The 26,514-nt window shown below is 42.7% G+C and overlaps 1 protein-coding gene across 1 annotated transcript; it reads right to left on the bottom strand.

Annotated features, from left to right (window-relative positions):
• Positions 1 to 216: 216 nt before the first annotated feature.
• On the bottom strand, positions 217 to 25,171 carry paxip1 (PAX interacting (with transcription-activation domain) protein 1). Its single transcript, XM_079173269.1, has 23 exons — positions 25,004 to 25,171; positions 23,148 to 23,282; positions 22,795 to 22,838; positions 22,492 to 22,555; positions 22,093 to 22,203; positions 21,893 to 21,968; positions 20,222 to 20,749; positions 16,749 to 16,861; positions 14,437 to 15,274; positions 12,525 to 12,619; positions 12,199 to 12,294; positions 11,436 to 11,573; positions 10,309 to 10,430; positions 9,832 to 10,016; positions 9,641 to 9,684; positions 6,056 to 6,114; positions 5,840 to 5,942; positions 5,374 to 5,542; positions 5,155 to 5,255; positions 4,800 to 4,934; positions 2,818 to 2,893; positions 1,982 to 2,041; positions 217 to 535 (listed from the first exon to the last, which is right to left on the bottom strand). The coding sequence occupies exons 1-23, from the start codon at positions 25,082 to 25,084 to the stop codon at positions 519 to 521; spliced, it is 3,390 nt and encodes a 1,129-aa protein (XP_079029395.1). The 5' UTR covers positions 25,085 to 25,171; the 3' UTR covers positions 217 to 518.
• Between the last annotated feature and the right edge of the window lie 1,343 nt (positions 25,172 to 26,514).

Here is a 26,514-nt window from a genome sequence, read left to right as displayed (position 1 = left end):
CTTTCCTGAAACGTGACCTTTTCTTTAAGCTTGAATTGTTGATTGTTTGACCTACGAGCAAAGCTCAGTCATCGATTGCCAAAACGTCTGTTCATGGTCAATTCTTGAGGTTTCTTACCGGAGGCTTATTTCACAGGTGGAAGTCACGGACTAAAAAGCCCCCCCAAAAAAAGCCCAAAAAACAACATTTTGGAGAGAGAGCCACAGACATTTTTCACAAACAATGTACAGTTTTTATTCCAAAAAAGCAGTGTGTACGAGCTGAAGCCTTTACACATTCTATTTCATCAACAGTAAAAGGGTTAAAATCCTCCATAATTTAAACATTCATTTCAGAAAAATAACATCCATTTATTTATTCTCAAACAGGTAATAAAAAGCTACAAAATGGAGACTCGAGATCTATGCACAGAAATAAAAACATAGAAAAGTCAGTGTGGCTGGACTGTACACAGGTGGCTTCCTGATGGGCTCCTCCTTCTCCCCACTCTCCTCTTCGCGTCATCATTGCTTCACCATCAAGTGAATTTATATGTGTGACTGTCAAGGAAACTCACTTTTAGTCCAATTAAAGGGTCTAAAGGGCATCTTTACTCAACACGCTGGGATGTCCGATATTCAGTCTACCCTCATTAATTTAAATGGGGTGAACTAAATATTAGCACCGTAGGCCACAAAGTCATCTCATCGTAAGGCTTACTTAGGGTGTCCGGGCTTAGTTAGGTCATTGTGTTTATTATCTTGTTTGTGTTTTGCTTAAGTTGCATTTTATAACGTGGTGTTGTGTATGCATAATAATCGCCAAGATTAACGACCCAAGATCATTAATGTTGTGTAGAAATTAGTGTATTTCATACTGCTGCAATCGTGTTTTGAGATAGTTCAGTCCCCGTTCAGTAGCTTGTTGTTTCATCGGATCAAAGGTCAGAACCGCGGTTGGGCGAGTCAAAGATCGTCAGCCGCGTTTCTGTGATGAGATAGCAATCTCCGTATATATACGGCGGTGGTGAGGATCCGTTTTGGAGGATTTATTTTTTCTCTCTTCTTTTACTAACCCACACACATATAGCGTTAAGCTACATGTAGCTCTGGGTTGGGTTAACTGCTTCAGACACCTGTAGATAACGAGACCTCTATATTCACCATTTTGTGGTCTTGAGGGTGGTCACGTGCGAACTCCATTTTGATAGTTCGTTCTAATGTGTAGTCCCACTTGACGTCGCCATGTTTTAGATTACATCATACGTTGTCTGAACTGTTCTCTTGCCTCTACCCTCTCCCCACTCTCTCATTACAGATTGTTTGTTGATTTTAGATAGCGTGCTCATAGATGTATATTATTTGTTGTTAGTTTTAGATATTAGTTGACTAGATCATTATTTTTGGGACTTAATAAACTCTGTTATACTTTAAAGAGCAGCTGTCTGTGATTACTTTGTGTATGTATTGTGATTATAGCTGGATATGTGGTCTGTGTATATCCAGCTATAATATATGCTCAGACCACAGATCCAACACCTTCACTTTCACTCTGAATGTGGAATAGTACTTTGACTATTGACATTGTGAGTGAATACTAATTATGAGACTTAGTTTATAGTTTAGTTATGGGTCCCTGTTCACAGGGTGGTGCCCCGTTAATATTAATAATTGTTAATAATCTTACTGACATTAATAATTGTATTAACATCAATAATTTAGTTTTTCATATTTGTTGATAACTCCTTTCCTTCCCAACATATTATATATATGTGTCGTATCCTTATATTATTATTTATTGTGCAAAAAAACAACATACATACAACTCCGTACTAATGTTTGATCAGCAGGTACTACAGTCGGTAGTGGAAGCTGTGTAAAATGAAGGCTAGAACAACTATGGCTCTACTAACTGTATCTCTATCTGCTATCATGCCAAAGGAGCAGTTATTGTCCTAAAAGAAGCCTTTTGTCCTGACCTGTCATTGCTGTAAAGGATATGAGTCATAGTCGAGTTTCTGGGTGAGAACTCCTGTCAGGATGAACTCAGCGTTGTGGACATCTGGACAACAGAGACAGAATGAGAAACACATCAGTACATATTCTGACAGAACATCAGGATTACAGACACAGTTCTCTCAATGCTCTTTGTAAAAATGTCTCGATGTGTACAAACACATTTTCACGCATTAACAAGTGAAATGCTGCACTGTAGGCTTTTGTAAAGAAGAACTTATGCAATACTAACAGGCTGATATATACAAAACACTGTAGAGTACTGTAAAGCAACGCAGTAGAGTACACAATAGAGTACAGTAAAGAAACACAGTAGAGTACATAATAGAGTACAGTAAAGAAACACAGTAGAGTACAGTGAAGAAACACAGTAGAGTACAGTGAAGAAACACAGTAGAGTACAGTAAAGAAACACAGCAGAGTACAGTGAAGAAACACAGCAGAGTACAGTGAAGAAACACAGCAGAGTACAGTGAAGAAATGCAGTAGAGTACATAGTAGAGTAAAGTGAAGAAATGCAGTAGAGTACAGTTAAAAAACGCAGTAGAGTACAGTAAAGAAACGAAGTAGAGTACAGTAAAGAAACGCAGTAGAGTACACAGAGTAAAGTGAAGAAATGCAATAGAGTACACATTAGAGTACAGTAAAGAAACACAATAGAGTACAGTAGAAGATTTTGATCGGCCCCAATACTGATTCTTCGGATCCATTTAGGACATATCTAATATCAAGTGATTTTACAATTGCTTTCTAAAAGTAGATAATACTCAGAACGTAGGACAGGAGTAAGACTGTCTGTGTGTGTGTGTGTGTCTGTCTTACCAATGTTTTTCAAGAAGTATTCTCTACAAAGGTGGAGGTCATTGTCACAGGAAATTAAGATGATCTCTGGAAGATTCTGCAACAGAAATCCAACATGTAGTTAGTACTTTGTAAATAAATGTATTATGTATTTAATAAAATAAGTTTTACTCTCTGCTGTTTTTTAAATGTCTTTATTAGTACTAATGCTTAGTATTGTATTAGTTCTATTGAGAAACCTGACGTAAAAATAAATGATCATCGTTGCTTAAAAAGTGCATCGTGTATGAGGCCAGAATTTAGTTTAAAACAAAAAAAAATGAACTGCATGTGAAGAAGTTACAGTGCAGAAGTTTGCTTTGATTATACATTTTTGGGAGGGCATTAGTAATTGTAATGATGTATTATTAACTGCTTAGTTAATGCCAGTGTTAGGAAGTTAAACGAATCATAATTCCATCTCTAATATCTAATTCATATTGCTGTGAAAACATCTGGATTCATTGAAGTTTCTCACCAAAACTATATTTTAGAAGATTACATTTGAACACGTCATAATGTTGTCATTTACCTTTGCCCAATACTAATTAGAATTTTATTTTAAATATGAGCTTTAAAATGTAGCATTCTGGTGTACTCTGAGAAGAAAATTAAGTGATAAAACATTTACTTTAAGCAAAAAACAAATTTATTATTCAGTTATTAATCAGTATTTCAGCTCTATTATTATTAACCTTTAAAAGTTTGTCATATAAAAACAAAGATAGCAAGAGTAGCGAGAACCATCGCCTGTACAAATAAAGTGATTAGTTTTCATTACTATATGACTTAATATTAACTTCTACTGTTACTGTACAGCGGTTAGGATTGTGGCCTATCTTCTATTTGCAATTAATATGAATTCAATCCAGTTAAATTATTTAATTGCATGGCTGCATGTTTCATCAGGCTACGTTTTTTCCTCCTAAATCGTGATAATGACGAACGTTAACAGTCCACAGAGTTCTGTATGCAGTGGACATTAACTTAACCCAGCAAGTCTGAACTGTAACGGAACATAACGGAACTTAAACTTTAACGGAGGGAAAGACGCTGTAGACATCTTAACGCTGATTGGCCAAGACTTGACACGTCACATCATAGATGTTTTATTGTGAAGATCACCACATCACCTTTTCTCCTCGTCTCACTCCAATCTGAGAAACGCTGGCTGGCCAGTTGACCACCCCCCCCAAAAATAAAAAAACTCTACGGATCTACACGATTCATGATATATTTTGATTCAAAACGGCAAAAATGCTGTATTGTATAAAATTCTGTATTTCCCCTCACGCCCCACCTGCAATACCGCCGCGCCCCACTAGAGGGACGCGCCCCACATTTGAGAACCACTGGTCCAACCTGTGTAACGGAAGCAACAGAAAGGCTGCTGACCCCTGGGATCAGACCCCAGGTGCTGGGGTTTGCTCTGGATAAATTTGTCTTGTTACAGCTGCTAACTGAAGGTCTGTCTCCCTGAACAACCAGTTGTTCTCCCTGCAAAGTAGTCTCCCGGTGTCGGGGAGGAAAAAACGAAAATACAAGTCGTTTTCTCGTTTCTGCCACTTTGGTTTTAATCCAATAAACAACTATCAAAGCGCAGACGGACCCGGTTGGTGGCACAAACACATAGATAGCTAATGTAAACTACAGGACGACGGCACACGAGAAGATTAGAAGATAGCAATGGTGTTTTGTTCTCAGAGTTTTAGAAGTTTGGCTGATTTCAAATTTAGATTGTATTGACACCTCTAGAGGTGAAATGCTGAATAACATCACCTTCCATTCATTGGCTGTAAGGACTTTGGATAAATTTGGTATTTTAGGGAACATTAAAACCTTTTCACTGTAATTTTACCAACCTAATATTAACCATTTCTAAGAAGAATCACTGTTTTTAAGGACATAACAAGGACAGACTGTGGATGGATGCATTTTAAAGTATTGCAGGTATTTTGAAGGACCTTGTTCTGTTTATGCTCCATGAGCTTTCTGTAGGAGGGTTGTTTGGCCAGCAGTTTCCCTCCAGCACTCTCCAGGATGGGCTTCATGGTGCTGAGGCTGGGGCAGATCCCTGGGGTTAGATAGAAGTACTTCCCCTACATCATCCATCACATGAAACAGACAAAATACATTCATCAGAACCAATCCACGGTCACACATTTTCACCACTGTGTTAGGTCTTTCCAGTACTTCAACCAGCGAGAACAATCTCAATGAAAAACACATTTTGCCCGAATCATTCTGTCCATCAGGTAAAAGCTCCAGTCCAACTGGTTTCAGAGGGAACTTGTGTGGGTGTGAAGCTTGTCGTCTAACCTTGAAGAGCGGTGCGCTGTGTGCTCTCTTTAGTGACTCCTCCAAACTGAAGCCAAACAACACCTCTGCCTCTGCATCCCTCAGAGTGTAGCTCTGCTCATCTGCAAAAAACACACACACACACGGTCATTAGGCTAGGTCACTGCTGTGTGGGACACATTTTATTTATTTTTTTTAGGAAAAAGGGAGACACACACACACACACAAACCAACACATACCCACAAACTTCTGGCTCCTCCAGCTCTCCTCCAGCCACTCTGGGCTGACGATGTGTTTGACCACAGACATGGCAGTGAGGAACTTGATGGTGCGAGTCACCTTACTCGCCACCAGGTGAGTGACTTTCTGACTGTTGTCTGCTACTTCTCCACCTAAAGCGTGTAACCTCTGCAGGGGAGGAGGAGATTAGGACAGACACCATCAAACACGGAGCAGCAGGAGACAGTGGAGAAGCTTATGGTAAGGAGGAACATATTATGTTTACTCATGTTTAGAAACAGAGCTAGTGACCTCATTAAAGTACTTGATGGTGACAAAGTGAGTGTAACAATAGAATCCTGTCTGATGGTTGGTCACTGTCCTGTTAACATTGCTTTGAGAAGTCTGATGCTGAGCCGGATAAAAGTGACAAAAAGACATATAATGAAACATGTAGTGTTTGAGTGAGTGATGAGCTGACTTTACCTTTGTGTACTGCTGTACTTGTGTGGGCTCAAAGCCTGTAAACATGACTCGGGGAGTAGACTCCGGAGGAAGCTTCTTATTGGGGGACTGGATCTCCTCCAGTCTGCACACACACAATTGTACTTTTACCCACAAAATCATCGTAAGAGGGCGATGTGGATCTAACTTGTTGTTTCATAGTGACAAATAGCCTGTACACAGATCTGCTGTACTGACCTGGCCTTCTTGTTTGCAGGCTGGTCAGTTATCTTCTGCTTCTGGAACAGCTGGAGACTCTAAACACCACACAAACACAAGCAGCACAGCGACTATCATTCACTGTTTGGTTCTGTACTGACAGAACTAGTGGTGTAACGCAGTGATTTTCAACCACTGTGCTGCGGCACACCAGTGTACCGTGACAGATCGTCAGGTGTGCCGTGGGAAAATGTCCAATTTCATTTAATCGGTCCAAAAAAACATTATTTAGTTGCTGCAAATAATTTGCCATTGTTGAGCATCTGATCTGCAATATACAGGACTGTCTCAGAAAATTTGAATATTGTGATAATCCCCATACGTGTGATTTAGTTTACTGAACCAAGCTGAGTGTTTTTCAAGGCTCAGGAAACCCTTGCAGGTGTTTCGAGTTAATTAGACGATTCAAGTGATTAGTTGAATACCCTACTAGTATACTTTTTCATGATATTCTAATATTTAGAGATAGGATATTTGAGTTTTCTTAAGCTGTAAGCCATAATCAGCAATATTAAAAGAATAAAAGGCTTGCAATATTTCAGTTGATTTGTAATGAATCCAGAATGCATGACATTTTTGTTTTTTTAATTGCATTACACAAAATAAAGAACTTTATCACAATATTCTAATTTTCTGAGACAGTCCTGTAGAGGCTGGCTAAGTAATAAATACTCTTCCATGCCAGTGGGTGGCAGTAGGTAGCGCAATAATGGCCGTGTTAATTTAAGACGGTAGAATTAAATGATAGGAGAGGTTGCAGAGACAAGACAAACAGAAATATTTGAAAAGGAAAAATGCAGAATCTGAACTGGGCCCTGGACAACATTCTAACCCAGATGAAAAGCCTCGTAAGGATCAAAAATGTAGTTGTCAGCATACATCAGACATGTCAAACTCAAGGCCCGCAGGCCAAGTCCGGCCCTCGGTACAATTATATCCGGCCCTCGAGAAAATATCATAACTGGCCCGCCACACCACAGAGCTCCGGGACGAAAAATGGCGATGTGAGCTGGCCTTTTTGCGCGACATAACGAAGCATCTCACTGCGCTAAACCTCCAGCTTCAGGGACGTGTGATCACAGACATGTATGATGCAGTCAGAGCTTTCCAAGCCAAGCTGCGCCTGTGGGACACTCAGATGCAGCAAGGAAACTTGGGTCACTTTCCGTGTTGCCAAACCGTGTCTCCACCGCTGTGTTCCCAACTGCGCATTTTGCTGACTGGGCGCACTTGGCAGAGTTTTTTTGCCGAGATTTGCCTCAGAAATTTAAATTTGAACTGCTCAGTGATCCGTTTGCAGTTGACGTGGAAAGAGCACCTGTGCACTTCCAAATGGAGCTGATGGACCTCCAGTGTGATGACACACTGAAGGCAAAGTAGGACTCAGTGGGCGCGGCACAGTTTCCAAGCTTCATCCCTGGAACGATGCCTCAACTCTGCCTACATGCTGCTCAAATGCTCTGCATGTTTGGATGCACGTACATGTACCTGTGTGAGCAGCTTTTCTCTGTGATGAAGATGAACAAAAACCCACACAGGAGTCGTCTCACTGATGCACACCTTCACTCCATCTTGAGGGTTTCCACAGCACAGAACTTAACCCCAAACATTAATGAACTGGCAGCCAAAAAAAGCCAAACATCTGGCTCTGGCACATATGCCAAACAAGGACTTGTACAAAGAGGCAAAATACAGGTTTAGCAAGGCGGTGAGAGACACTAAACGACTGTACTCTGAGAAATTGCAACACCAGCTCTCAGCAAGTGACTCTGCTTCTGTCTGGAGAGGCCTCAGACAGCCTAAAACCCCCCCCACTCCATGAATGACCTCCGCCTGGCAGACGAGCTGAAAGAGTTCTACTGCAGATTCGAAAGACAATGGGACAATCCTGACTCCATCCCCCACAGCCACATCAACCAGCCCCAGACCACCAGCCCCCCCAGCTCAGCAGGGTCTCATGACTCTGTACCAAGACTCTGGCCCGACTCCACCTGCAAGTGGATCACAGACTTCCAGTCTGACAGGAAGCAGCACGTGAAGCTGGGAAAACACGTCTCAGCCTCCCGGACCATCAGCACCGGTTCCCCCCAAGGCTGCGTTCTTTCCCCTCTGCTCTTCTCCCTGTATACCAACAGCTGCACCTCCAGTCACCAGTCCGTCAAGCTCCTGAAGTTTGCAGATGACACCATCTCATTGGACTCATCTCTGGCGGAGATGAGTCTGCCTAGAGGTGGGAGATTGACCATCTGGTGACCTGGTGCGGCCTGAACAACCTAGAGCTCAATGCTCTAAAGACAGTGGAGATGGTTGTGGATTTCAGGAAGAACGCAGCCCCACCTGCCCCTATCACTGTGTGTGACTCCCCCGTCGACTCTGTGGAGTCCTTCCGCTTCCTGAGCTCCATCATAACCCAGGACCTCAAGTGGGAGCTGAACATCAGCTCCATCACCAAGAAGGCTCAGCAGAGGATGTACTTCCTGAGGCAGCTGAAGAAATTCAACCTGCCTAAGACGATGATGGTGCACTTCTACACAGCCATCATCGAGTCCATCCTCTGCTCCTCCACCACGGTCTGGTACGCTGCAACCACAGCCAAGGACAAGGCCAGGCTGCAGCGCATCGTTCGCTCTGCTGAGAGGGTGGTTGGCTGCAATCTGCCATCCCTCCAGGTCTTGTTCTCTTCAAGGGCCCTGAAGCGAGCTAGGAAGATTGTAGCCGACCCCTCTCACCCTGGACACAAACTGTTCATGCCCCTTCCATCTGGCAGGAGGCTGAGGTCCATCAGCACCAAGACCTCACGCCATATGAACAGCTTCTTCCCGTCTGCAGTCGGGCTCATTAACAGAGCCCGGGTCCCCCACTGACTCTGTCAACCCCAGGAAAGTCCTTCTGGTCACTCCCCTTCACATCCCGGGTTCTTTATTTAAACACACTCAACACTTTTAACATTTCACTTACATTCACTTGTTTTACAGTACTGTATCTGTTTTGTTGCACACTTTATTATATATTTTATTGTAAATTTCAATATGATTCTATTTTCTGCACTGTGTTGACTGTTGTTGATTGTTTAATGTTTTTCTTTATTGTTAAATGTTACGCACCACCCACCACGACAAATTCCTTGTTGGTGCAAACTTCCTTGGCAATAAACGGTTCTGATTCTGATATGCATAAAAGAATGTAACCTATTTCTTTTTACACTTTCTCCAATATCCTGTTTATTAAATGTTGACCCTATTTGGCCCTCAACGTAGTCCCAATTTTAAATGTTGGCCCTAAAAAGCATTCCATGAAATCGGGATCATTTTTATATACAGATGCTGTCTGGAATGCGGTGCTAGACCGTCCTCAGTGAAACACAGAGAAGAGGAGAGGAAAACGCAGCAAAAACTCTTAAAATTAGGTAAATAAAATCGTAATCATCTATCAGGGGGCCAGGAGGGCCGTTAGCAACAGTACAGGAAACACTGTCTTTACGTTGGTACAGAAACTACTTTAACAACTTAAACAGAATGAGCTGACTGGCATTCATCTCATGAAACAGTGAGTTAACAAACTCACCGCCAAAGCTTCAGAAGATACTTTGATTGGCGTTCTCCAAGCAGCTACAGAGAAAAATAGAAGGCATAAAACATTTGGCAATTACAAAGACTAATGTTCTTCAGATACAATATCAGGCTTGGGGCCTTTTCATTACTCAATATTCAACATAAAATGACTGTTTTGATGAAGGCAAATTAAACTGTACATACCCAGCAGGTTCTGGACCAGCTGTGGGTTAGGCACCAGAGGTTCAGGGTGTGTGTAGATAGAGTATCTGCTGTGCTGAATCTGTCGCAGTGCTTCGAAGTTCCCCAGCAGTATATCACACAGCCACTGGGCATTCACACATGGGATCTTCCACTCCTTGGCCTTCTCATATTTAAGCCCACTGGGTCTGAAGAGAGATCAGCAAGAGGGCCATATCAGCACTGCAGCTGGTCCTTCACAGGCCAACATGGCTGGTTGGCAGAAAACCCTCAGAGCTGATGGTACAAATACTAATATTTATCACTTATCAATGTGAGGCCTCGCTGAATAAGACTTCCTGGAGAACACTCCAGCACTCGTGTTAGTCAGTACATCACATTGCATGGAGTATCCCAGAGAACTGAATTTGATCCCACCCAGGTGTCGATCTTCTGCTACAAGAGCTACAAATAGGATCATCCATCCCCCCTGAATCTTACTCTTTACAGATGAGGACAGTGTTGCTGCGACACAGATATCCGGTGTATCTGGCACCAGCCAGGTAAGCCATCAACTTCAGGTCATCTCTGTCAGCATCCACAAAGCCTGTCACCGATATGATCTATGAGCGACAGAGAAAGGGTTCGAGTTCAGAGATGCAAGCACAAGTCGGAAACAAGATTAAGACACCGAACATTGTGAGCAAGTGTTGGGCTCCTCTGAGGCTGTTGGACAGTAGGGGTGGGAATCTCTAGTGACCTCACCATTCGATTCTGATTCAGAGGGCTACGATGCCATTATAAACGATTATCGATTCATCTTAATGCATTCAAATGTTTCTATACATGATTTCCGTTGCCAATCAGATTGTCTCCACATTAGGCTGCTCAAGCTCAGCCGCCCTCACCAAGACACCGCTAGTATTTAGTTAAGAACGTAAACAAGACGCACGTGTATTACGGCTGTTGCATTCAGTGGCAACGGTAAGGAACCCCGGCGTCACAGAATTGTTACAGGCGATCATAACGTTGAGAATTGAGTTTTACATTTCTGATTATTGTGTTTTCTGCATCGAGTCATAATCGTTCAAGAGAGAATCGTAATGCATCTAAGAATCTATTTTTTTTTCTCCTCCACCCCTATTGGACAGAACCTCAAAGTGTGAGACTGGAGTGTGTCCAGTTTGGAGACGTCTGCTCTTTGCTAGTGATGTAGTTTTGCTGGCTCCATCAACCTGGGAGATCCAGCCTACACTGAGGTAGAGCCCCATCACTGGCTAAAAACATGGAGTTGACATATCCTTGATTCTTTCTCAGGAGCAAATCTTATTAAGGATTACGTTCCTTTCAGATATCACAGTAAAATTGAAGTGGTTCGGGTTTCTGGTTAGTTACCTCCCTGTGAAGGCATTCCTGGAAATTCAAAGACGGAGGAGACTTCTTGAAATCTCATTCTCATTCATTCTTTTACCAGGTTAAATAAGATGGGAAGTGGGAGATCTCCTTTGTATCGAAAGAAAAGTGGATTTTCACAGTCAGTGCCTTTATTGAGTTCACCAACAGAGTTCAGGCTGGTAGCAAAGATGACCGAGTGAAACAAAGTAGATCTTTGTGGGAGTTGGACTTACGTGTTGAGAGCAGGGTTTGGCTCCAGGGGGGAAGGCGAAAGGTAGATGTAATGTCCGATGAGGAGGAACCATCCTCCTCCTCTTCAGTATAGTGTTGAGCCAGTGGGCTGTTACACAGCGCTTCCCCTCTCTGAGTGCCTGGCAGAGAAAACACCACAAACACCAACAAATATGACAAAGATGGGATGTTTTTTGGGCAAAATGATTCAAACTTTCCAGCTGCGAGTAGAGAATCATCCATTCCCTTAAGATATAAATTCAACTTTCAGATACTCAGTCCCTTCTCCTGTCAACATGTTTAGTTTGTCACCTCTTTATCTTCTATATTGTCTCCTTCTCTTATGATGCCTGACACACTGGTTCCATGTGAAGCTGCACCCTTTCCATTTTACTCTCGTCTCTGTACATAAACAGCTGCACCTCCAGTCATCCATCTGTCAAGCTTCTAACACTCATCTCTGGAGGGGGTGAGTCCGTCTACAGGTGGGAGATTAACCATCTGGTGACCTGCAGCCGACTTAAGATCTCAACGCTCTAAAGACAGTGGAGATGGTTGTGGATTCTACTATATTATATACAATTTCAATTGTAGATTTCTTTTTTATATTTATGATTCTTCACTTTTTGTAGTGCTGTTTTTCTTTTTTAAACTTGGTGCTAACCTCATTTATAATTCTGATTTCTGAGAGTTTGCAGTGTTAACATGTTTTGTAGTGGTGACTACTTGGAGAGCTGTGTATGTTCTGATAGCACACATTCTTACCTGTACATACATGTTGCTGACTTGACTCTCACACAGCAGGTGTGTGCAGCGGCTGGTCAGGGTGGGGTCAACAGCACCTCCACAAGCCTGGATGACCTGAGAGAGGGGTTTAGGAAACATAACCTGATTCACAACATCTTCTACCGATTCCATCTTTGCTGCGCTGCATTATTTCTGTGTCGTTTTCTAACATGTGTTTATCTACGTTCCAATGACTGATGTGTTTCATCATTAACGGAACAACCCATAACATAAGCTACTGGTCGTTTCTCCCACACAGTTCTACATGTAGACGACTTCTTTGTGTGACTGAGTGATTGTCTCACCCTCTTCCATGTGGCCAGGAGTTGTTTGTCAGCCATCTGCTCTGGGTAGTCAGCAATAGCAAACACACAGCCGAGCAGGAAGCCGTCCTGTGGAACTGAGAATTAGAAGAGAAAGTGAATCTGCAGGTTCGATTAAACCCTCACACCACCTTTTTTATGGACTTGCACTTGGAGCTGAATTTTGAACCAGTTTTACTATCCAACGTAGAGAGAATTGTAACACAATCTTCTCATGTTCTTGTTATCAAATGGGGGTCTATGGAGAGACTCCACATTAAGGTCATTACACTTAAAGATTCATCTTTTACTCTTAATTTTGGCCCTATGTGAAATGCAGTCTTCAAACCAAATTGAAGAGCCTTTCCAAAGATTTCTCCATGGTGGTTAAGTCTCAAAACATAACCTACCCGGCCGATCGATATATATATATATATATATATATATATATATATATATATATATATATATATATATAGAGAGAGTAGTGGTGGAATGGATCACAAGCCACAACAACAACAACAACAACATATATATACTGTATGTATATACTGTATATCAGTGGTGGGCCGTCAGGGCCTGCAAAGCCTTTTCTGCTGGCCTAAACAGAATCACAAAGTTATAGCTATTTTATAATTCAATGATTTTTCTTAAATACACTACATGTATTATAATTTATAAAAATATTTTTCCCATTATCTTATTTTCTCATTGCACAGCTACTGTGTTCCTCAGTTGCTCTGCTTCCAGTGCAGCTTGTTTTAAGTAGAGCTTTTATCCAATCAGATTTCACCTCTGTGTCTCTAGGTAGAAGAGAGGCCCCAGGCCTGCAGACTCACCAGTGCCTCCATGTGCAGTTTAAGTGAATGATATTGTTGATTGGCATAGTCTTCAACCAATCAGATCTTTCGTTTAAGATTCTTAGACGCGCCAGAGCGGCCTGCAGGCCTACAACTACGTCAGCATTTCTCCAGCTCACTTTGCAGGAGTGAGGTGCAGTGTGTGCTGTGATTGGTCAGTGGGCGAGCACGTGACTATTGAAAACAAAACTTAACTTGCCTGCAGAGCTTAGTTGGAGGAGTTTATTTATTTTTTTACCTAGCTTTGTTTTTTTAGCACTCAACAGCTGGATAAGGAGGAGAAACGGATTTAGTGGCGGAGTTACTGACAACGTCTTTCTCAAGAAAGACATTTCAGGAAAAGCTGGACATCGTAAGAAATGGTCAGTCAACGCCACAGCTGGCAGCCCTGACTCAGCAGGAAGAGGATTTGTATGAACAGTATTTCTTGCTGACAGTGTCGGAGAAGCATTGCACATTTTATAGCTGGGTTTGGAGCTATGCTACGCTAACCTGAGGACACCATAGCATTTGAAAACTTTTGGAGAGACTCGAGTGGATCTACAACTCAACAACCACTTTCACAGGGAAACATCTCTACAACCGCGGCCCGACGTGCGGTCAGCGCTGGCCGGTGGGCTCCCGGCCCCGCTGCGAACCTGCCGCAGCAGACCGGCGAAATACAACGGAGGATCGACTGTCATCACTGGCTCCATGAATCGAGAAGGACTTCTTACTGGAAGTGAAACGATGTACTGGGATTAAACTCTTTAAGTTTCGGTAAGTCACAAACTGCGTCAGTTTTTTTGCATAGTAACGTTACTACTGTTCATTTGTCTATCGTGTCGTTTTTATGAATAGTATTTGAATGGCTTGTGCTCTTGTGTGGTGGAATGCGTAGATCTGATGCAGGTTTGCTGGATTGATGCATCATAATGAGGTTATTAGGTTATTCAACTGTAGTAGGACAGCACAGAAGACCCAGGTATAAAATGCACAGCCCGCCACTGCTGTATATATATAACAGAACGGTCTGGACCATAATCACCCTCCACTTCAACTGTGGGCGTACTTACTTTCTTGTCCTGGCTCGTGTCCAAAAAGCTGTGAGACGTGAGGAGGCTGCTGGAGCTGAGGCTGCAGCGTTGTCTGCTGCTGCTGATGCTGCTGCTGCAGGGCCTGCTGGTTCTGATGCTGTAAAACCTGCTGCTGCTGATTCTGCAGGTGCTGCTGCTGCTGCATCTGCTGCATGTGTTGCTGCTGCTGTAGGAAATGCTGTTGCTGCTGCTGTTGTAGATGCTGTTGGTGCAACTGCTGTTGATTCTGCTGTTGCTGCTGTTGCTGTAACATCTGCATGCGTTGCTGCTGTTGAAACTGCTGGAGCTGTTGTTGCAGTGCCTGTTGCTGCTGCAGCTGCTGTAAACCAGGTCGCAAGAGCTGCTGGGGCCGTAGCTGCTGCTGCTGCTGCTGGGGGAAGGCATGTTGTTGCTGCTGTTGCTGCTGCTGTTGCTGCTGCGAAAAGATCTGCTGTTGGTGCATTTGCTGCTGTTGCTGCAGAAACTGTTGTTGCTGTTGGGGCAACTGTGCAAACCCTTGTTGCTGTGCGACCTGTGACTGTTGTTGTTGTTGTTGGTGATGTAGCTGCATCATCTGATGCTGCTGCTGCTGCTGCTGGAGGTGCATCATGGGATGCGGCGGTTGCTGCGGTAACTGTTGATGCTGTTGCTGGGCAGCCTGGTGTGACTGTTGCTGTTGCAATAACTGTTGCTGCTGCTGCTCTGTTGTGAGGGGCTGGCCAGCCAGTTTGGCCTGATTGAACAGAAGAGGGTTGGTACTGTTCGGGGTCGGAGCATGGCTCTGATTGGTCTGCTGCTCCAATGGCTTTGTCTGATTTGCTGTCAGATTCTGGATGATCTGCAACAGAGGACAAAGATAAAGAAGTGAACACGTAGAGCAGGCACTGATGTACATGATATCAGTGTCCATATTGTAATACTTGAATAATATTAGTCATGAAATGTGGCCCTGCTCTTCCTCAGGTCGTATCCTCAGTGACAGCAGGTAGGGAGAACTCAGTCAGAGCACTAGGGATGCCCCCCCCCCCCCGATACCCAGTTCTAAATGGGAACTGCCTAGAGTATTGATAAGGTCAAAAGATAATGCTTCTGCTATAGGTACTTTGTAAGTTACGAAGTGAGAGCTATGTGGAAAAAAGCAGCATTGTAAACCTCCTCTCTCTGTCTCTTTGTGCTTTTACTCTGAGAGACACACACACACACACACACACACACACACACACACACACACACACACACACACACACACACACACACACACACACACACACACACACACACACACACACACACACACACACACAAAATGCGTTGCCAGCAAATCACCCAAACAAACAGTGGAGGGAGGCTTCGGCAGACTACGTTGGCTGCAGCGTGTGGAAGAAATATAGATAAACAAATGCAAGACAAGCTAACAAATGCCACAGCGAAGTGGATAGCTACACACTGCAGCTGATTAGTATTGTGGAAGGTCTGGGGAACGTTCTCAAGGTGCGTTCGAGTCGCATTTGGTGTGAACGCACCTTTAGGATCGCAACGAATGACGACACGTATGAGCCTCCCTTAAGATGCACCGTCACAAGAAGAACACACGAGTTGTATTAAAGGAGAGGACTACAAAAGCGACGGCGTTACAATGTGCATCAGCTGTTGCTCTCACTGGAGACTACTGGACATGCTGGGTAACCATCATCACCTCGGAGTTACAGCATTATAGTGATGAACAGTAGAGCTGCGTTCACATGCTCTGACTGTCATGAAGACAGAAGACAGACATTTTGCTGAAACGTGCTGAAACATTTTATTCATGTTGCTCAGCAGTGGAACGTTTCACATAAAGTCAGCACACTGAGCACAGATAGTGCAAGAAATATAACTGCTAGTGTAAAGTGTAAAATAAAAGTGTGCAATACACTACGTTTGAGTTCATTATTGAATTTTTAATTAATCGCAGAAAATCATGTGATTAAACGCGATTAAAAATGTTAATCGTTGCCCAGCACTAATTATAACTTATAACTTATTACAAGACAGACTAGCAGCTTCAAAATAACACAAGTTATTTTGAATAATAGTTTATGACAATAACAATAGTGAGTTATTTAAAGATAAATGCGGCAGTTGCCGTTGAAGAAAAACAATTTGTTTACATATGAATAATAAAGTAATGTTGATTATTTTTTAATTGTCTATTTTGTCCTCACAAAATAATCAAAAGTAACCGATAAGAGTATTGATAAGATAAGAGTACTAGTATCTCCTACAGAGCACTGCTGTTCTAAATGTGTGGGGAGAACCATTGGGTTTCTTACATGTGCTACGTTGGCAGGTCGATTGGTCGGCGGCAGGTCAGAGTTGTTGGTGATGTTGCGGAGGGTTCTAGCAGCCGGGCTCCACCCAGGGATGCCCTCTGGAACGGATGCACCTAAAAAATCAGAAAAAGGTGAAACCTTCATTAACAGGATACTGTGTTAGAAAAATGGAACAAAGTTCAGGAGAACAAGGACCGCTGTTGATCCACTTAACATTCTGGGTGGGTGAGGAGGTGGAAGCGGACAAGTACAAGTACCTAGGAGTTTACCGTGACAACAGACTGAGGCTGGTAATATAAAAAGGATGGAACAGACTCTACTTCCTGAGGAAACTCAGGTCCTTTAATGTCTGCAACAAGATGTTGCAGATCACTTTTTGCAAGTAGAAACTTTTTTTGCTGCAATGTGCTTGAGCAGTGGCATCAGAGCTGAGGACCAAAACAGACTGAACAAACCGATCAGAAGGACCGGCTCTGTTCTGGTGGGAGTTGAGGATGATGCACAAACTGTTGTTGCATCATGGAAAATACATCACATCCTTTTAACCACCTCCTGGTGAAACAGCGGGGGACTTTCATTAAGAGACCGCTACAGGAGGCCTTTCTTGCCAGCTGCCGTCTCCCAGTACAACCAGTCTCATCTGTGTCAGGACAGGGGCTCAGGGTGTGACGCCTCACGCTTCCCCTTAACGGACTGATGCAAACACTCTCACCAAGTACTCATCTTTTCTAAATGATCTGAGCCATAACTGATCTATACTTTTACAGTATCATTTCTGTTTAGTTGTACACCTCACAACATTACACATGTGTACAGTAGGGGTGGGTAGGGGAAACAGTTGCCTTATGTTGTTGTTATTAAGTCTTTCTGATGCTGCTCCGATGGTCCTCTAAATACGGATAGTGTAACTTAGTCTACGTGGGGATATTTTTCAGAACATCAGTTATTGTCGATATTCATTAAAGCCTCTGAACACCAAAACTGGAGTTTTCAGTTCTTCTGACTGATTAGACGTCTGATTTGGTAGAAATGTATACGGTCATACATTTTCATCTCCCAATATGAATGATAAAGGTGTAATATGTTCCACCCTAACACTCAACTATCCTATACAGGCCCACAAATCTATTTATGTTGCTGTAAAAACATCTCCTTCAAAACAACTGTATATATTAAAATGTTCCATCAAAACGAGATTACATGTGAACACATCATGATAACGATATAATTAACCTTCGCCCAATAGTCATGTTCACTGAACAGAGCCTGAATGCAGCTTAATATAAGTGGACATAACCTTTGTTCGTTAATCATTAGTGGTGCTGCTAACGTTCCTCCCGTCAATTTCAACGTTAAACTGTGTGATTAATCCGCGGTTCAGATGCGTGCCGAACCTTGAGGGGCGATCCGTACCGACCACGGATATTCTCTACCGGAGTCAGCTGTACATTGTATGATTTGGGGATGGCCCCAACATAACTCAATCTTGAAAAAAAAACGTGGAAATATTTGTCGTCAACCCAAATGGTGATCCTACATGCCACCGTGAGACACGTCCATCTCACTGACAGAGTTTTGGAAACCAAAGACAGACTGCAGTGTTTCCCCTACCATTATATTAGGGGGGCAGCCCCGATCCGCTCACACACACACAGACATGTGCGCGCACACACAGGTGAGCACACTCCCACCAGCGGATGTGGTGAAGATGCAACAGTCGCAACAGCCCCTCCCCCCGCCAAGCAGCTACGGTCCAGTCTCCGGTTTTTACCCAGCCTGGCAACAGTTGCTCTCTTGCGAGTAGCCCCCCCCAAAGCTGTAAACCTAGGGGACACACTGGACTGGGTCCAAATCTAGCCCCAAATTGTCACTGCTACAAACTAGCTAATCAGGATAGGACGTGGACTGGCTCAGACCACACTGGCTGACACTTTTGAATCATGTATATTTAAAAATGGCCAACGCTTACTTTTTGCTGTATTTTAAAAAAAATGAGTGGTTCAGATGAATGACATTTCCACTGAAGCGCAGCGACTCAACATATATTCATCACACAATCTGACACACCTCAAACCTGAGAGCATAGTCTGACTCACATACCTGCAAACTCATAAGAGGGGAAAAAGGAGACAAGCACCCGAACCTGAAACCCTGTCGGGGGGTGCAGGGGCATTTTATGAGCTTTAAAATGTAGCATTCGGGTGTAGTGTGAAAAGAAAATTAAGTGATAAGACATTTACTTTAAGCAAAAAACAAATGTATTCTTCAGTTAGTAATCAGTATTTCTGCTCTAGTTGAAAAGCTGGCTAGTTAGCTTTTTTTCCCCATCAATATTATTATTGTTATTATTAACCTTTATTTAGACAAAATCCATTGAGACCGAGGCCTTATTTTCAAAAGTTTTAATCATATAAAAAGAAAGCTAGCAAGAGTATCGAGAACCATTGTATACGTTTTCATTGAACCCTGTATGGCTTAATATTAATGGACTTCCACTGTTACTGTACAGCTGTTAGAATTGTGGCCTATCATCTATTTGCAATTAATATGCATTCAATCCAGTTCAATTATTTAAATGAAAATGATAATCTACTCTGGTTGAGGTAGCTTATTAACAAGAGTAAAATAATAGCTGTGCTTTAACTGCAAGCTTCCAATCTATACACACCTCTGCATTAGCAACCCGCTGAAATGAAGGTACAGACACCTTAACCCTCTCTCTCATTACTTCAGGGCCCTTGGGAGCAATTGCACTTGGGACTGTTGGGACTGGAAGTACACTGACTGTGGTCATTACAGTGAACACCTTTTGCCTGTGCACTTCTGTCTGGCAGTGTGATGAGAGGGCACGTGAGCCCTTTTTGCTGTACTTTATCTCCTTGGAGCAGAGGCTGCATTTAGCATACCCTGCTTTATTAATGTATTTAAAACACTGTGACAGCGGGAAGCTGTACTGCTCTCCCTTCACATCTGTTTTGACCTCCCCCTTTATCCAGGCCCAGCTCCTTCACATCTCAGCCCTGCGCTACACAAACAGCCTCCTCTTCCTGAAGCTCTTTGACCTCATCATCTCATCAGTATCTGGGCCTCATGTTTCGTGGTCATGAAAGTTATTATGACCACGAAATCGCCTCATTCTACTTTGAGTTAAAAAAACAACAACCTGCAACCAGATGCGCCGGTGTTCCGGTTTAACGTTAATGAGTGACCGCGTGAACTGAACCATGTTTCATCATGTTACGTTTTTTCCCCTCCTAAATTTGCGATAATGACGAATGTTAACAGTCGACAAAGTTTTGCATGCAGTGGACGTTAGCCTTAACCCAGAAAGTGTGACCTGTAACGGTACATAACGTAACTTCAACTTTAACGCCAATACACAATCCACTACTGACATATTTAGATTCAAAACGGCGAATTTCGCCCAAAAGCGACAAGGAGGACCCGTTTCTGAACGTTCCTGACATACTGACCTTGCTGTGTTGTGTGACTGATGGCAGCAGCAGCAGAGCGAGCCTCTGCAGGCATGGCTCCTCCACTGCCAGGAACAGGAGGCACAGTGGCACACAGGTTAATCAGCCCACTGCCTGCGGATGAAACCGGGTCTTTGCTGCCGGGCGGCCCAACTCGCCGTCTGGCTGTGCCGGTCGGAATAGGGGGCGTCGGCGTGACGACTTCGGCCGGCGTCCAGTTGAGGTTGGTGCCCTCCTTCTCTGTGGAGGAGTCGTCGTCGGAATCGTCGAACATGCGCTCGCTGCGGCGCTCAGGCTTGCGGGGAGATGAAGGGGAGACAGAGTTCAGTTTTTTGGGTCCTGGCCTTCTGCGGGGGCTGGACTCCTCACCGGACGAGCCGCCGCTGGACAGCCGGGATCGCCGGGGGCTGTAGCTTCCATCTGAATGGGAGCGCTGGTCATATGACTCTGCTTCGCTCTCCTCCTCTTCCTCAGGCTCCACATACGTGAGTCTGGGGTGATAGAGCACTTCATCTTTCCTGCTTTTGTCTGTAAAAAGGTGGAAAGAGGGAATAAGTCACAGTTTGTATCTGATCATAGAGAGCGCCATTCGCGTCGGCCACCATGGTTCTATGGTTTATGTGATTACTTTGATAGTTAACCATATATTTGCAACAGTGCCCCACCCGGTGCACCAATAACAGTTCAGGCAGAGAGTGTTACTGCAGCTAGGAAGATGTCAGAGAAAATGCCGAAAGGTAAACGGTCAAAAGTGTGGCTGTATTTCGCACAAAATACATTTATTTACTTTATTTTGACAGTCCGTTGCTCACTGGCAGCGGTGGAGGAATGGAGACTACTGGACATCGCTGCGGTAAAGTCAGCAGACACTCAGGTCTCCGTGGTCAACTCAGCAGACACTTACATGTTAGTGACCTATACGCTGAAATTCACGGTAAACGCATTCAAACGGCACAGATCGGGAGCGAGCGAAGGACTTTGAAAGTTAGCGGAAAGATTAACCTGAGACAACATCCGGTTTCGTCAGATGAACATCCGGTTTTCAGAATAAGATGCCAACAAAGTATGAATTATATTCACATTAAGTATAAAACATGCTACCTGCATCTCGTGAGTTAACGGGAAAATACACCTAAACCGTGCGTAAAGTGTCTTTATTCTTTGATCGCTGGGTAACAATTACAGCATTATATTGATGAACAGTAGAGCTGCTTCACATGCTCTGACTGCCATGAAGACACAACACACACATTGTGATGAAACGTGCTGAAACATGTTGTTCATGTTGCACAGCAGTGGAACGTTTCACATGACGTCACACACTGAGCACAGATAGTGAAGAGATAGAACTGCTACTGTGTAAAGGGAATACTGCTGTTAAAAATAACCTTATTTGTTTAAAGTGTTTGCAAACCAAATGTTATTGACCTTTTGTTCATATAGCAGTACTTTTAAAATAAAAGTGCACAATACACTACTTTTGAATTCATTATTGAACTTTGCCATAACAATGCGATTAATCGCAAAAAAATCCATGCGATTAATCGCGATTAAAAATTGTAATCGTTGCCCAGCACTAATATTTATAGTAAACTCAGTCAGCACATCAGATAATAATCCTAAAGCAAAATGAATGCATAAATTCTTCAGCGACAGCAGCACTAACATTACCTTTGACAGAATCTGTTATCCAGTCCGGGGTGACAATCTTGATGCCCAGGTGTTTCAGGGCACACTCAAACTTGGCCTGAAGGTAAAAAAATAAAATAAAAGTTTAATTAGAAGTGCACATAATGATGAAGATTCTGAGCAACAACATGCGCAGTTGAACTTATAAAATGGTAAATATCACACACGGAGCAAGCACTTACCCCCTTTGGTTCCTTCACTACTAAGTGGGTGACCTTCTTGTTGAGGTTAAGTTGACATTCTCCTCCATAAAATGTTATGTAAGCCCACAAAGTGTTGAGATCGTCTGGAAGCTGTGTACAAACACACACGCACACACAATAATGAGCTGAAGATGCTGGACTAGTTTTTGTCTTTTACAAGTAAACAATACCAGCCCAGCCCATGGACATACTTCCCAAAGTTAAGTAGAGGAGTAAAGCAACACGAGCGTTCTTTTTCTGTTTAGAAACAAGCCTAGTCTTGATTGCAGAATAATTAAACTAATCCCTTTTGTCTGCATATCTCTCAAATGCCATGATAAGTTCATGGAGAGAACAAATCATACACACACACACACACTACACACACTACACACTTACCCTGGGAAGACAAGCTGTCACACCAAAGAATATCTGTCCTGATTCTGGGGAGAATCCTGTAACTCTGTGGAGTGCATGGTTAGGGAAAAAAACAGAGGAACATCACGCTCTTATTGTGAAGTTTTAATTAGTTCCACAAATTCTATAATCTTTTTGGGCCAATGAATCCCTAAGAACATTTTTTTTTTTTTTTTTTACTTATGGAATTCTAAACATTAATAGTCAGCTCTCATATCCGCTGTTATTGTTTTTTCAAAACGTCTTTAAATTACACCCATTTGAGGCATTGTGGTGGAAGGATACGGTAACAGGTCTCCACATCTGACTGAGAGGATCACCCAGGATGGCTGGAAAACATGAGGAGAAAAATATGTTAATGTCTGGTTTCTACTTCTTTCTCTTAGTTACACCTGTTCAAAGTGGCTTTAACTCACTGTTACTATTTGACAGAGGTTAATCATCAACAATAAGGAAACTAACCAAATGGTCGCCTCCCTCATGCTCTATCTTTATGCATTAAAGGAATACGTTGACATGTTGGAAAATATGCTCATCCGTTATCCCTCTGTTTACGGTCTTTATGCTGGGATAAGCTGACCGGCAGCAGAACCACTTTCAGCCCAAAATAAAAAAGGAAGAAATGGTACAACCCTTACCTTGACAACAGGCAGGTCAAAAACCTCTCTTGACTCGCCCACCTCGGGGTTGTCCCCGTCCTCTGCGATGATGTGAGTGGCCAAAGCATTGTAGGACACCTCCTTCCCTTTTCCTGCCTTCAGCAGCTGCACAACCTGGAACATCAGCCAAAGGTTCAACCACATTCTACTTCAGTCCAGACTAGCTGAGACAATGACCCTGACGCTCTGGCCAAAGATCATACCATTCAAAATGTAGAGAGACTAAGAACGGAAGTTCTCAACAAATACTTGAATCACTTCTGGGAGTTACTCTGATAGCAATGCAACACCACTAATATGGTAGTTGTCTAAAAGCGACCGTACACAGTTCAGTTCATATGAATATTTGAAAATTAAGTCATTAGACAAGTTTTGGAGCACGATACTTATGATATTCAAAATGAGATTACAGCTAGAAATTCAGGATGTGTTCAAGTGCTGCTTCATACAAAAAGACAGAGCTGTGGCTCCGCGTGGTCTTCCATCTCCACAGCATTACGACATGCTGCTGGGACTGATAACCATGAAGCAAAGAAATCATTTAGTTAGTAATGACTATGTGTCTATCAAACGCGTTCATATCCACAGAATTCAAGAAAACATGAATAGATTTCAACGGCTGCAGCGTTTCAACGAACTACTTATCAAAAGTCCTGTTCAAACCCTGATACTTCTATCAGATACATCTGCACTTTGTCCCTCATCTAACAGCTACTTGGTCACAGACCCACTGCTGCAAGTTTCACACATTTTGACATTCTTTCATTAAAGCTTTCTCAAACCCTGAATTTGTTTGCAAGGGTCTCATTTTAACAAGGCATCCATCGAAACCCATGCATGAGGCCTCAGCAAAAAGACATGAAGGAAGAGAGACATGCAGTGCCATCTTCGATCTAAAACAGTCAGTGTTAGGACTGAAATGTAAACAGGAAGAAGAAAGAATTGTGCTTACATTACACAACCGGAATATGATATGATTTATTAACATTTGAACCATAGTTCCCAAAGAAGTCAAAATAAGATGTTGGCCAGACTGTTCAATAAGTTTACGTTTTAGGTGAAAAGTCTCTATAAACAACTACTATAATGTTATGATATCACGTCTTTATTTCACTTGAGCAATAAGCTCACAGGGTGGTGTATCTAACTAACATCAGTCCATACATCACTTTCGCTTGTATATAAACACGGTGAAAAAGAGGTGCGACTGGGGTTCACTATTTGGCAGGAAGTACAGCTACCCAGCACCAACGAGTGAAACAGCATTGACACATGCGCAGTAAGGGGCGCCCAATTGAGCAAGATGTTAATAGTCACAGGTTGATGCAGAATAACCCCGTGCATAATCCTGTGCACATAGGTATTTCACTCCCCTAGAACAGCGCACTACTGTACTGAGGTTGTTCGGCTGTTATGATTTAGGAAAAAGCAAACTAACACACGCCATCTTTAGTACCAGTTTAGCAAACCCCGTGACATAAAACGTTAAAACGCAAGCAATAAGCTAGCAGCTTACCATCTGTGCAACTACAAAACTCATAGCATCTACATGAAAAGTGTAACCTTAGGTGCTAGGTAAGTTAGCTTCTGCACATATTACTCACAGTGTAATAGACTATCATGGATACAGCTTCACATGTTTGCAAGGCATTATGTAGGGTTCGTCACAATACTTTAATGCTAGCCAAAGATCAAGCTCACTGTTTTCCATGTAGCATGTTAGCCAGTTAGCTAGGTAGTTAGCTTCTCCTGCAGCACTTCATTTAGATTGAATGGTACTAGCAACTTAGCCTGCTACCAACTTAGCTACAAGAAGCTAACGTCCAGAGCCTCACCTTTTGGTCAATGTCCCCTACCACGTAGAATTTGACATCTTTGAAAAGTTCGTCGGAAACCTTATTTTCCTCTTCAGACATGATTGCCCATTAACGTCATGGGGTTACGTATTGAAAACCCAGGCAAACGCTGAAAGAGTAAAGTGTCTGTCAGAGCAGCTGGTTGAGTGTACAGTAAACCGGAGACACTCTAGCGCCAAATCGCTGAGCGCGCCTTGGACTGCAACATTCCGAATACTGAGGGGGGGTCCGTATTATGTTATCAGTCGTATATTCCTTTATTTTGTCTTTTATAACCCTACCATGCATTTTATTGCCTTATGCGTCTCTGGATGGAATGGATTGTATCAGAAATACAATACAACCGACTTACAGGGACGGAAATGAATAAATATATTTTTCTAATGGACATGTAATACCCCTGTCATATGAGAGCTGATGTTTTATCCAAACGTGTAACCTAGATTACCATGCCAATGAGACAGTAAAGTGAAGAGGACATTTCATTATTCCGCGTCGTTTGTAAAAAACAAAAACAAAAAGCGACATTCATGGAAAGATCAACTCCTTTGTTATATGTCAGTGTTTGGGAGCATCTCGTCGTGGACGGTGTTCATCTACCCGTCTTTAATAATTTAGCAGAAAACGAAATAGACCCATAACATATTTTTAGATAGTACTGTAAAACATGGTAAAGTGATAAATAGTCTGAGGTAATAAGAAAAATTTGAATTGTTAGAAAGAAATTGCTGTTAAGCAAATAGTACATTGTTATGAAAGCATCAGCTAATGTCAAAATAATATGGGGGCCCTGGGAGCTCAACACTGCAAGATAACAAAATATGTAGGCCTACGCCTAATAGACAAAACACAAGCAACTTAAGAAAACATAATCACTAATATGGCAACACAGGCGTAGCATTAGAAGCTGCAAGTAGAGAAAAGACAACCAAACGTGCTGCAAGTAGCACAACACAACAACAAAAACTGTTATTAGGTAACCCTAACCCTAACCCTGACACTAAGAATTTATGTATGGGGGTTTTCATGGGAAACTAACTATGATGCAAGAATTCTCTCTCCATCTTTCTGTCTGTGTGTTCTTCATATACTGTATGTGGAGAACCACTCATCTGCTTCACACTTGGCGGGTTTATTTCTGGGCAATACCTTCTCTGCCTTCTCTGCTGGCCTAAACAGAATCACAAAATGATAGCTATTTTATAATTAAATAATTTTTCACAAATACACAACATGTATTATCATTTTTTTCCCGATTAGCTTATTTTCTCATTGCACAGCTACTGGCTTCCTCAGTTACTCTGCTTCCAGCCTGTAGCGCTGCTTCCAGTGCAGCTTGTTTTAAGGAGAGCTTTTATCCAATCAGATTTCACCTCTATTTCTCTGGGTAAGAAGAGAGGACCGATGCCCTCTAGGTAGACTTTGCAGATTAAAGTAAATGGAGACGATATTGTTGATTGTCATAGTCTTCAACCAATCAGATTTTTAGT

This window comes from Pholis gunnellus, assembly GCF_910591455.1.
Source record: "Pholis gunnellus genome assembly, chromosome: 14".
Taxonomy (NCBI): domain Eukaryota; kingdom Metazoa; phylum Chordata; class Actinopteri; order Perciformes; family Pholidae; genus Pholis; species Pholis gunnellus.
This window is presented reverse-complemented; position numbering and strand designations above follow the sequence as displayed.

What these genes read in the sequence shown, in the direction of transcription:
- paxip1 (XM_079173269.1), bottom strand. Translation starts at nt 25,084, where the DNA reads ATGTCTGAAGAGGAAAATAAGGTTTCCGACGAACTTTTCAAAGATGTC. An exon ending in CAGTCACACAACACAGCAAG is followed by an intron (nt 16,862 to 20,221) that starts GTCAGTATGTCA and finishes CTGATTTTTTAG; the next exon opens with GTGCATCCGTTCCAGAGGGC. An exon ending in ACACGAGCCAGGACAAGAAA is followed by an intron (nt 12,620 to 14,436) that starts GTAAGTACGCCC and finishes TCTAATTCTCAG; the next exon opens with TTCCACAGGACGGCTTCCTG.